At 42.7% G+C, this 13,331-nt stretch overlaps 1 protein-coding gene across 10 annotated transcripts in view; it reads right to left on the bottom strand.

Moving 5' to 3' along the window:
• LOC105612575 (scavenger receptor cysteine-rich type 1 protein M130) overlaps positions 1–13,331 on the bottom strand; it is a 41,482-nt gene that overhangs the window by 14,477 nt on the left and 13,674 nt on the right. For all 10 annotated transcript variants that reach the window (XM_060413457.1, XM_027967896.2, XM_060413460.1 and 7 more), the window contains exons 7-10: positions 4,953–5,267; positions 4,541–4,855; positions 3,001–3,093; positions 2,605–2,919 (exon numbers count right to left, since the gene is read on the bottom strand). In XM_060413457.1, the coding sequence (XP_060269440.1) occupies positions 2,605–2,919; positions 3,001–3,093; positions 4,541–4,855; positions 4,953–5,267 (1,038 nt within the window). The remainder of the gene's footprint in view (positions 1–2,604; positions 2,920–3,000; positions 3,094–4,540; positions 4,856–4,952; positions 5,268–13,331) is intronic.

The raw sequence follows: 13,331 nt of genomic DNA, 5'->3' as shown, positions 1-13,331 counted from the left end.
GATCTGATAGATAGAGTGCATGATGAACTATGGAATGAGGTTCGTGACATTGTACAGGAGACAAGGATCAAGACCATCCCCATGGAAAAGAAATGCAAAAAAGCAAAATGGCTGTGAAATAGCTGTGAAAAGAAGAGAAACAAAAAGCAAAGGAGAAAAGGAAAGATATAGGCATCTGAATGCAGAGTTCCAAAGAATAGCAAGAAGAGACAAGAAAGCCTTCTTCAGCTATCAATGCAAAGAAATAGAGGAAAACAACAGACTGGGAAAGACTAGAGATCTCTTCAAGAAAATTAGAGATACCAAGGGAACATTTCATGCAAAGATGGGCTTGATAAAGGACAGAAATGGTAGGGACCTAACAGAAGCAGAAGATATTAAGAAGAGGTGGCAAGAATACACGGAAGAACTGTACAAAAAAGATCTTCATGACCCAGATAATCATGATGATGTGATCACTAATCTAGAGCCAGACATCTCGGAATGTGAAGTCAAGTGGGACTTAGAAAGCATCACTACGAACAAAGCTAGTGGAGGTGATGGAATTCCAGTTGAGCTTTTTCAAATCCTGGAAGATGATGCTGTGAAAGTGCTGCACTCAATATGCCAGCAAGTTTAAAAAACTCAGCAGTGGCCACAGGACTGGAAAAGGTCAGTTTTCATTCCAATCCCTAAGAAAGGCAATGCCAAAGAATGCTCAAACTACCGCACAATTGCACTCATCTCACATGCTAGTAAAGTAATGTTCAAAATTCTCCAAGCCAGACTTCAGCAATACGTGAACCGTGAACTCCCTGATGTTCAAGTTGGTTTTAGAAAAGGCAGAGGAACCAGAGATCAAATTGCCAACATCCGCTGGATCATGGAAAAAGCAAGAGAGTTCCAGAAAAACATCTATTTCTGCTTTATTGACTATGCCAAAGCCTTTGACTGTGTGGATCACAAGAAACTGTGGAAAATTCTGAAAGAGATGGGAATACCAGACCACCTAACCTGCCTCTTGAGAAACCGGTCAGGAAGCAACAGTTAGAACTGGACATGGAACAACAGATTGGTTCCAAATAGGAAAAGGAGTACATCAAGGCTGTATATTGTCACCCTGCTTATATAACTTCTATGCAGTGTACATCATGAGAAACGCTGGACTGGAAGAAATACAAGCTGGAATCAAGATTGCCAGGAGAAATATCAATAACCTCAGATATGCAGATGACACCACCCTTATGGCAGAAAGTGAAGAGGAGCTAAAAAGCCTCTTGATGAAAGTGAAAGAGGAGAGTGAAAAAGTTGTCTTAAAGCTCAACATTCAGAAAATGACGATCATGGCATCTGGTCCCATCACTTCATGGGAAATAGATGGGGAAACAGTGGAAACAGTGTCAGACTTTATTTTTGGGGGGCTCCAAAATCACTGCAGATGGTGACTGCAGCCTTGAAATTAAAAGATGGTTACTCCTTGGAAGAAAAGTTATGACCAACCTAGATAGTATATTCAAAAGCAGAGACATTACTTTGCCGACTAAGGTCTGTCTAGTCAAGGCTATGGTTTTTCCTGTGGTCATGTATCGATGTGAGAGTTGGACTGTGAAGAAGGCTGAGCGCTGAAGAATTGATGCTTTTGAACTGTGGTATTGGAGAAGACTCCTGAGAGTCTCTTGGACTGCAAGTAGATCCAACCAGTCCATTCTGAAGGAGATCAACCCTGGGATTTCTTTGGAAGGAATAATGCTAAAGCTGAAGCTCCAGTACTTTGGCCACTTCATGTGAAAAGTTGACTCATTGGAAAAGACTCTGATGCTGGGAGAGATTGGGGGCAGGAGGAGAAAGGGACGACCCAGGATGAGATGGCTGGATGGCATCATGGACTCGATGGACGTGAGTCTGAGTGAACTCCAGGAGATGGTGATGGACGGGGAGGCCTGGCGTGCTGCGATTTATGGGGTCGCAAAGAGTCGGACACAACTGAGCAACTGAACTGAACTGAACTGAATCATCGTGTGGTACACTGAATCCTTAGCCAACATCCAGCACCCTATATGTTTATAAAAGAATTTCTCATTGTTAGTTTTACTGTCATTTTCATGACATGAAAACTCACTTCTGAATTTTCCTCTTTCTGATATCATACTACATACTACCTTGCACGTGTGTCTGTGTGCTTAGTTGCTTGGTCATGTCTGACTCTGCAACTCATGGACTGCAACTCATGCAACTCTGCACCTCTGTCCATGAGATTCTTCAGGCAAGAATATTGGAATGGGTAGACATTCCCTTCTCCAGGGAAACTTCCCACCCAGGGATCAAACCCAGGTCTCCAGCATCTTTACTGTCTGAGCCGCCTGAGAAGCCCACGTTGCACATGAGGTAGCACTAACGCATCAGATCCACACTTCCGGCAGCCTGAATGCCACAGCTGTTCCCTCTGAACCTGTAGTTCAAGGAGACTAATGCATCAGATCCACACTTCTGGCAGCCTGAATCTCACAACTGTTCCCTCTGAACCTGTAGTTCAAGGAGTTTGCTCAGGTCAATCCCTCCCTACCACCACCCCACCTCAGCCATTTCTTCCAAAACTGTAACCAATTGTCATTTTGCAGAACTCACCTGAGCAGATAACTCCTGCATCCTCCTTATGCCTGCAGTTCTGCCGCCCCCAGCCATGGGAATGGCACTGAGAAATGCGAGATTCTTTTCCATTACAGTTCACCTCATCCAGCCAGATGGGCCCTGATCCTTCCCCAAAATGAGCAGAACCCGTGGCATTAATGGCCACACCGCAGCCCAGCTGCCTGCACACCACGTGGGCATCATCCAGGTCCCAGCTGTCATCACAGATGGTGCCCCAGGAGCCCTCATGATAGACCTCTATTCTCCCGGCACAACGCCCACCTCCATTTACCAGGCGGAGCTGTCCACTCCCTGAAAGAGCAAATGAAACAGTGATAAATACATTTCTGAGGATTTGGAAATTATTCTCATAGATCGGTCACCGATTCTCACCTATGCAAGGAACACCATTTTCTTCCAAAACAATGGAGCTTTTCGGATCTGAAGAGGATGAATTGCATGGATATAGTGTCTGACTCCGATTTCCTGCAAGCACCAAACATTATCCATCACAAGAGATGCAAAAGGATGGAATGAAGTGAAAGTGAAGTCACTCAGTCATGTCCGACTCTTTGCGACCCCATGGACACCAGGCTCCTCCGTCCATGGGATTTTCTAGGCAAGAATACTGGAGTGGGTTGCCTTTTCCTTCTCCAGGGAACTTCTCGACCCAGGGATCAAACCCAGGTCTCCTGCATTGTATACAGACACTTTACCGTCTGAGCCACCAGGGAAGCATGGAATGAAGAGAGATCAACTGGTATGCTAGATGTATGAACTCAGGACAAACATAGCTTTAGAGAAAGGTGTCTGGGTCAAGCAGGCTAAGAATGAATCAGATCCTCTGAGAAGGCACATGCGTGCCTGTGCTAAGTTACTCCAGTCGTGACTGACTCTCTGCAACCCCATGGGCTGTGCCCACTAGGCTCCTCATCCGTGGGATTCTCTAGGCAAGAATAGTGGAGTGGATTGCCATGCCTTCCTCCACGGGATCTCCCTGACCCAGGGAAAACCTGTGTCTCTTATGTCTCCTGCAGCTGGGTTCTTCACCTCTGGCATCACCTGGGAAGCCTGAGAAGTTACATGGTAAGTCCTAAATGGGATTCTCTGATGGCTCAGATGGTAATGAACCTGTCTGCAAGGGAGGAGACCTGAGTTCAATCCCTGGGTCAGGAATATCCTCTGGGGAAGGGAATGGCTACCCACTCCAGTATTCTTGTCTGGAGATTCTCACGGACAAAGGAGCCTGGTGGGCACAGTCAATGGAGTTGCAAAGAGTCAGACATGACTGAGCGACTGACCCACACACATAAGCTCTATGTAACTATGAGGTCCATGAAAATCAAGTTTACTTTCCACTAAAAAGACAAATGAAGTTAATATTCTGGTACACTTCTCATTATCTCTCAAAGTAGATCATTTCCTTTTATTCCCATTCTTTGCCATAGGTATACCTGCTCCTTTTTGGAAGTATAGTTGATTAATAATGTTGTTAATTCCTGTTAATTCAGCAGTGATTTGGTTATACATATATACATACATACATATATACATACATATATACATATATTTTTTAATACTCTTTGGTTTATCATAGAATATTTTTTACTGGATTATAATTGTTTTTTTAATGTTGGTTTAGTTTCTGCTGTACAATAACATGAATCAGCTGCAAGTATACATATATGCCTTCTCTCTTGAGTCTCCCTCCCACACCCCCCATCCCACCCCTCTAGGTCACCACAGAGCAATGAACTGAGCTCTCTGTGTTAAACAGTATCTTCCCACTAGCTATCTCTTTCACACGTGGTAGTGTATATACATCAATGCTGCTCTCTCAGTTCGTCCCACTCTCTCTTTCCCTGCTTATACCCACTCTTAAGGCACACCACCATGGGAGAGGCTCCTCACTGGCTGCCCTTTATTCTCTTACCTGAGCAGATTACAGAGGCCACTTGCCCTTCAGAACACAGCGATGCACCCAGAGCAGTTACAGGACAATCACCCATGTGCTGTTCTGTCCCAGTGCAGTGGAACATGTGTCTCCAGAGCTGCCCACTGCCTTTCCCAAAAGGTGCTCTTCCTGGGATAGAAGCAGCAACTCCACATTTAAGCTGCTGGCACAAAACGTGAGCATCTTCCATGTCCCAGTGAGAGTTGCAAAGACGTCCCCAGGTCCCAAGAATCTTGACCTCCACTCTTCCTTCACACGGGGTATTTCCACCCACCAAGCGAACTTCTGTGTATCCTGGAAGGAGACAGGGCTTTAACAAGATGTCTGTGACTACCTAACCCTACCCTCTTCACAATATGGGGACAAAACGAACATGTTGTCTGGGTCTCACTTGAGCAGACTACTCCAACGTCCTTGCTGTGGCTACACGTCCCATCCGGGCGGGGTGCAACAGGGCAGAGTGAAAGATGGGACTCATTGCCCTCACACTGGAATTCTTCAGCCCAGATCTGTCCATTTCCTTCTCCAAAGTGAGCTCCCCCCAGGATGGAAACAACGCTGCCACACTCTAATTCCCTGCACAGCACGTTGGCCGATTCCAGAGAGAAGTCAGAATCACAGATGGTGCCCCAAGTGTCGCCATGCTTCACTTCAACACGACCGGAGCAGGGAATGTCCCCTCCGACTAGTCTGGGTTCCCTGTGGGCTGAAAAATAATATTTTGGTGAGAGAGAACACGATTCCAAGATCTTCTCTCCTGATGGGAGTGAGGCAGGGAGTCAAAAGTGAGAAAGGGAAGCCATTCATTCCTCTTGGATTTTCTGCCTAGAGTTGGGCTTAACAATTTCCAGACCTCCCCATCCTTCACTGGACTACCCTATCAGATAATTATGGAAATTTGATTCATAGAACCCATAATTTCTGGAGCATGATTACTCTATCCATTCAGTATTTTGCCTGTATTATCCATCACTTTGGAGCCCACAGATAATGTGTGTTCATTCTCTCTACATTTTATCTCTATATGCAGCCACTGCAATCTGGAGTCTGCCCCAACCGTTTCAAGTGGTTCTAGGTAAAGACTTTTAATATATCTACTTCCTATTTCCAAAATGAAAAACAGACCTATTCTTTGATATCTGTCACACTTGATACATGAGATACTATTTTTCCCCTGTTTTCTCCTCCTTCCTGCCTGACAGTACTTTATCAGAACCTGTCACATGTTCCCCGATCAAAGTTCTGTCCTCAGCTTTCTCATCTCCTCAGTGGACATTTTCTCTCAGCTGCCAGTAAATATGTTTTCATCTATACATTTCTCTTTAAATTTATACTCATAAGCAGATCTATTTGAACATCTGGAATTTAAGGTGTTCCAAACTGAATGAATTACGCACTGATTAGGCCACCGTAGTCTTTATTCAATTAATGGTATCCAGGACCAAATTAGAACCACCTGAAATTGAACCCCTGTGTTTATCTCCTCAGAAATAATGATAATAATGATAGCAATGAAGATTAAGTGAACACCTACTATATATGTATATTTGTATGTGGCATTTTGGGCTTCCCTGGAAGCTCAGTGGTAAAGAATCTGCCTGGAGACTCAGCAGCAGAGCCAGGTTCAATCCCTGGGTTGGGAAGATTTCCCGGAGAAGGAAATGGCAAGCCACTCCAGTATTCTGCCTGAGAAATCCCATGGACAGAGGAGTCTAGCAGGCTACAGTCCCTAGGGTCGTAAAGAGTTAGACACAACTTAGCAACTAAACAACAACAACAAATATGGCATCTTAGTATTTACTTAGCAATCATTATTTCATCCTTATTGTTGCCTTAGGGTATAATTATTACAGACAAGGAAACTAAAATGCACAGAAGTGAAGCAATTTGCTAAGGTCACACAGCAGGTTAATGAAGGGACAGGGTTTGGAGCCAGGCAGAATACTATATGGCCTAGACTCTTGACCCTCGCAACACACGGCACATGTGAAAGCCACCTGTACCAGTTGACCGACTCTCCAGCATATTTTTTCTCCATACTTACTGCCACTACTTTGATGTAATTTGTCACCATACATCATGTGGACTTCTGCAATAACTTCCAAAGTGGTCTCCTTGCTTTTAAGTCCTCTTTCCAATAAATTTATGTCACAACCACAAATATTAAATTTCAAATATTTTCACATAATTTCTGTCTTCAAGAGAAGTCAATGTTTCTTTACTGTGTATACAATAATTCATCTTTTCAACAAATGTTATTAAGCACTTACAATGTTTTAGGCATTTGGATGGGCTAAAAAATCTATCACAGAGTTCAGTCTATCAGCAAGGATAGATAATTCTAATACTACTAATAATAATCATAACCATAGTAGCTAACATACATTGATCACTTGCTGTGCAATTCCCATGAAGGAGTAGATATTACTACCACCGGTTTTTTGTTTTTTGTTTTTTTCTTTTTGAGGAAATTGTAGCAGAAAACTTTGGCAGCTTCCCCAATAGCACTCATCTATCCAAATTAAGGAGACATAATAAGCATTATTTTAGCATACTCGAAAAAACTCTATGATGTCACTTTAAAAGCCTTAACATCTATTACTCTGACAATCATACCTGTTACCCCAGCCTAAAGATGTTTTTCAAGCTTCTGTGTCTCTGCAGACACTTTTTGCTCGACATATATTTCCCAAACTTATGTCTGGGGGACAAAGTTACTTCTTTTCAAGGATGCTCAATTGTTCACTGATTTCTCTCTCCTTCAAGAACACATAATTTGGTAGAAGATATACATGTTCATATAGTGAGTCCAAAACTAGATACATGTTTTAGATACAAAACTAAGGAAAGAGTTATCAGTTCTATTTGGGCCTTTGTAAGAAACCTATAAAGAGTACTAAAAATCTGAACTGAGCTTTGAAAAAAAGATGAGAAGTTTGCCAAGTAAATGATATGTGATATGGCATTTAAAGAATACAATCATGAGACGGGATGATCTAATTGAGGGATTATGAATAATTTGGTATGGCTGGATTTTAAAAGATAAAGAAAAGACACACCAGCTATACAGCTGAAGAAATGGAGCACAGGCTTTAAGGGCATGCTTCACTAGGTTGAGAGCCAGTCATCAAGGTAAGTAAGAGCTTCTTTTAACATTTGTTGTTCAGTCTCTAAGTTGTGTCCAACTCTCAGCAACTCGGAGGTAATTCAAGTTATGCAGAAGATACAAAGTATTTCCTTTAATTCATCTTAAAAGAGAGGAAAGAAAGAAGAGGCATATGGAATTGGGCTTTCCAAAATGCTTAAGTCTTTTAGAGATGCCTGGAGAAGGCAATGGCACCCCACTCCAGTACTCTTGCCTGGAAAATCCCATGGACAGAAGAGCCTGGTGGGCTGCAGTCCATGGGGTCACTAAGAGTCGGACACGACAGCAAGTTCACTTTCACTTTTCAGTTTCCTGCATTGGAGAAGGAAATGGCAACCCACTCCAGTGTTCTTGCCTGGAGAATCCCAGGGACGGGAGAGCCTGGTGGGCTGCCATCTATGGGGTTGCACAGAGTCGGACATGACTGAAGCGACGTAGCAGCAGCAGCAGCAGCTGTCAAATATGACTAATCCTTTTTTTAAATATCACTAATTCTTAAGATCCCTTGACATTACTATCAGCATGACATAGATATACCATCAGCCCTTGCCAATTTCCTAAAATGTTCTAGATCTGATGATATTCTCTATCATAGCAGCATAGAATAACTCAGCCGTGCAAAAATTTCACCACTTATCCATTCAATATGTTTGAAGCAAGTTCCATCCAAATTTGAGTTGAATAACAAACATGTTGCTTTTTAAACAGAGCTAAGACTTTACAGCAAATAATGCCTCTACAACACAGTGACTGGAGTTGAGTTTGATCTTGTTGAATCATTATTTGAGAATGAAATTACTCTAAGATATCATTAACTCTTATTCATATGATCCTATTCCACTTTTCGACAGACCTAAGACTTTGGATAAAAACAGTTTCTTAGATTTTTTCTTTTAACCTCTTGCTCTCTCTAGACTGATCTCAAGCAAATAAAACACAACCAGTGAAAAACAACTTCCCCCTCAAAAAAGCAAAACAAATAGATATCCTCCTATTTCCTTAGTCCTAAAATAGTTGAGACCAAGGCAAAAGAGAAATCCTTCTTCCAGAAATGACTTGGAGACTCCATTCTCAGCTTTATTTCATAAGTCTGCTAGTAAACACATTAGTCTATACCACCGAATGGCTTCCTTATACCATTTACTCTGAGTACATGATTAGAATATTGATAATTTACTCCTTTAAGGGATTTTTTTTTCCTGTTAAGCCTGCTGCTGCTGCTGCTGCTGCTAAGTCATTTCAGTCGTGTCCAACTCTGTGCGACCCCATAGACGGCAGTACACCAGGCTCCCCCGTCCCTGGGATTCTCCAGGCAAGAACACTGGAGTGGGTTTCCATTTCCTTCTCCAATGCATGAAAGTGAACAGTGAAAGGGAAGTCGCTCAGTCATGTCTGACTCAGCGACCCCATGAACTGCAGCCTACCAGGCTTCTCCGTCCATGGGATTTTCCAGGCCAGAGTACTGGAGTGGGGTGCCATTGCCTTCTCCACCTGTTAAGCCTATGACTGCATTTTTTAATGTATTTTTTAATTGGAGTATAATTGCTTTACAATGCTGTGTTAGTTTCTGCTGTATGCAACATGAATCAGCTATATATATATATATATCCCCTCCCTCTTGAACTTTCCTCCCACCCCAACCCCCATCCCACCCCTCCAGGTCAACACAGAGCACTGGGCTGAGCTCCCTGCACTATATAGCAGCTTCCCACTAGCTATCTATTTCATACATGGTAGTGTGCAATGGCACCCCACTCCAGTACTCTTGCCTGGAGAGTCCCAGGGACGCGGGAGCCTGATGGGCTGCCGTCTATTGGGGTGCACAGAGTCGGACACGACTGAAGCAACTTAGCAGCAGCAGCAGTGTATACATGTTAATGCTACTCTCTCAATTTATCCCACCCTCTCCTTCACACCCTGTGTCCACAAGTCCAGTCTCCACATCTGTGCTATGACTGCATTTTAACATAAAAGCCATTAACTGAATTTCTGTGCCTGGATTTAGCCCTTTTAATCAATAAATTAAACTTTCCCTGACATCAGTAACTAAATCTATATTTATTTCTTTCTGAAGAAATGAAGGACAAATATAAGAAATAATTAGAGTTATTTCCTTTTGTTTGGTAATAGATACAATACAGCTTAAAGAAGCACTAATGGGTTTTCATCATTTATTCCTTTCCAGACTCCGAAAAAGTATAGCTCATTCTAATCTCAAAATTACCTTTCAGATTTTAGTAAAATACAACAAAATTCAAATGAACAAGTTATTACATTCAAAAGTCCTCTGCAGCACCTATACAGTCATCACAAACAAAATGTCTGGGATTCAAACCAATTTTGTGCCCAAAACTCTCAGACATCTTTGTAGCTAGCTTGTCTAAACTACAAGTCGGGGTAAACGGTTGCTTTGTCTTTCTAGTCTTCCTGCTTTACTGAATTTTGCTGGCCCTATCAACCACAATGCCTTATGCTTTATAAAAGTCTAAGAATTTAAACAGACAATGGAATTCATAGTTTGAACTTGACAGACACAGAGATGGTATTTCCATAATTTTTTTCCTGAAAATCTTCTGAAAGAATCAAGTAAATCAAGAAATAAAATTACAAACTTTATTTCTAGAAAAACAAGGACAGAGCTAAAGTCTTAGCCCAAAAATTAGTAGAAGAGTTTCCAAATGCTACAGAAATATAACAAGAGAGTTTACAAAAGAAAGCAAAGTGCACATATGGCAGATAGCAAACAAAAATATGATTTTGTAAAGGGAGGGAACCCATGTTAATTTGCAAATTTATGCTATTTGGGATTTTTATTATATGCAGCTAAATGGAATCCCGGGCTTCCCTGGTGGCTCAGACAGTAAAGAATCTCCCTGTAATGCAGGAGACCTAGGTTTGATCCCTGGATCAAGAAGATCTGCCAGAGAAGGAAATGGCAACCCACTGCAGTATTCTTGCCCAGGAAAGCTCACGGACAGAGAAGCCTGACAAGCTACAGTCCATTGAGTCACAAGAGTCAGACACGACCTAGCAGCTAAACCACCAATAGAATCCTGTATAATTTAGAATGGGTTATCACAAATAAGGTACTCTGGTAATAAAACCTAAATTTTGGATGTGGTTGAACGGAATTCATGGCTATAATATACTAATGACATAGATATTGTAGGGTGGAAAGCTAATAAGTATTGTTATCCATGGTAAAATATCTGGACAGATGTCACACTGAAAAGAAAATTATATGCTCACTAAAGATGAAAAATGAATAACATATTGGGAAAAGTGTAAAAAAGGGAAAGTACATAAAAAAAGAAAAAAAAATCAGAGGGTTGACATGGCATGAATCCTCCTTGCCACTTTTAACATTTAAGAGAGAGATGGGCTTAGACTAGAAGCCAGTAGACTACAAGAAGAAATGGAAGGAAAAATACTAATTTTGTGAGGGAGACATCCTCTGCCTGCAGCTACTGCGTGCATGCTAAGTCACATCAGTTGTGTCTGACTCCATGACCCCATGGACATATGCGCCCCCACCCCAAGCTCCTCTGTCCATGGGATTCTCCAGGCAAGAATACTGGAGACGGTTGCAGTGCCCTCCTCCAGGGGCTCTTCTGGATCCAGGGATAGAACCTGAGTTTCTTGCATCTCCTGCATTGCAAGCTGTTTATTCACTACTGAGCCACCAGGAAAGCTGCCTGCAGCTATTAGATATAGTTAATTGAGAGTCCTTTAATTTGAAACTTACAGAATTGAAAAAAAAAAAAAAACCACCTTAAGTATCCTGTCCCCTAAATTAAGGTGATGATAAAACTTCAGATTTAGCAGAAAATAAAACTGATGCTCTGCATATAAAGACAATGAGCCTACCAGCAAAGAGAAGATTTACGTCTTGCCTTCCCTCTCAAACCCATGGTTTCAAAGACCTTAGGGCAGTGGCTAATAAATTGAGAGGAAGGGTCTGATCACAGGATAGATCAAAATATGTAGTTATTCTTTGATGGTGGTTATTTTCACATGACATTGGGTTAAAGCAAATAGGCTAGAAATCTACTAAGTTTGAAGAGAATATTTTGCTGAATTTGAGGGTGACTAATATCAGTTAGGAGAAGGCAATGGCACCCCACTCCAGTACTCTTGCCTGGAAAATCCCATGGATGGAGGAGCCTGGTGGGCTGCAGTCCATGGGGTCACTAAGAGTCGGACACTACTGAGTGACTTCCCTTTCACTTTTCACTTTCCTGTGTTGGAGAAGGAAATGGCAACCCACTCCAGTGTTCTTGCCTGGAGAATCCCAGGGATGGGGGAGCCTGGTGGGCTGCCATCTATGGGTCACACAGAGTCGGACACGACTGAAGTGACTTAGCAGCAGCAGATATAAGTTAATGAATACTCAACCCTAAAGCAACCCAAGGGTCCCTAAATCAGCATCAGCATGAAGTGGGTTGTGAAAGGTGTGCAGCCTCTGGATGGATTATACTCTCAAAACTGAACACAGAACTGATGATAACAACGCACTAGGAAGTACTGCTCTGAGAAGAACACCTGGGCACATGAAGGTCAGAGCACAGACAGCAGCTTCTCAGAGGGCAGAACCTGGTCCATCAGATTGCTCACCACACTCCCTCACCTGCAGGGCAACTCATTGTTCTTGTCCAGTTGTTGTTTACTTAAGACATGTCCGATTCTTTGCAACCCCATGGACAGTAGCCACCAGACTCCTCTGTCCATGAGATCTCCCTGGCAAGAATAGTAGAGCGGGTTGCGATTTCCTTCTCTGGGGGATCGTCCCAACCCAGGGATTGAACCTCTATGTCCTGCATTGGTAGGCAGATTCTTTACCTACCACTGAGCCACCAGGAAAGCCCTCTTGTCCAGCAGAATATGATAATTACTTTGGAAGAACAGCTCTAAGTGTATCTTGGTGAACACCTTGTTGTTAAAAAGGCATCACTCATCAACAAGTGATTAATATAAAATGCTAGGGATTGTCCACAAGACTAGCCAATCACAGACCACTTTTGAGTTTTTTAAAGAAGTTGCATGAAATACATAACAATGTTCAGAGGGCATAGCCAAGATAACAGAGGAGGAAGATCCTGAGTCATCTCTTCAAGTAAGTCTACAAAAGTAAAAACTGCTTATGAGAAAGACCAAAGTCTAGCAGAGAAGATCTTCTACAACTAAAGGTATAAAGAAAGAATCACATGACAAGCAGGAGGGGCAGGGCACAGTATAGTCAAGACCCATAGACCCAGGTATGCGACCACCAAATGAGAAGATAATTACAGTTGCAGAGGTTCTCCCCAAGGATCAAGGAATTCCCCAACCAGTGGTCCTGCACCAGGAAGATAAGCTCCCAGGACATTTGACTGAAAGCCAGCAGGGCTTACTTTTGGGAGAGCCAGAGGGCTGTGGGAAATAGAGACTCCACTCTTAAAGGACACACACAAAATCCCACACACTCTGGGACCCAGGGCAGAAGCAGTCAATTTGAAAGAAGCCTGGGCCAGACCCACCTGCTAATCTTGGAAAGCCTTCTGGAGAGGCGGGATGTGACGGAACTCACCCTGGGGACCCAGATGCTGACAGCAGCCATTTTGGGGAGCTCCTTCTACCACAAGGACA

This window comes from Ovis aries, chromosome 3, assembly GCF_016772045.2.
Source record: "Ovis aries strain OAR_USU_Benz2616 breed Rambouillet chromosome 3, ARS-UI_Ramb_v3.0, whole genome shotgun sequence".
Lineage (NCBI taxonomy): Eukaryota > Metazoa > Chordata > Mammalia > Artiodactyla > Bovidae > Ovis > Ovis aries.
The sequence above is the reverse complement of the archived record's forward strand: the minus strand, read 5'-3'. Positions and strand labels throughout refer to the sequence as shown.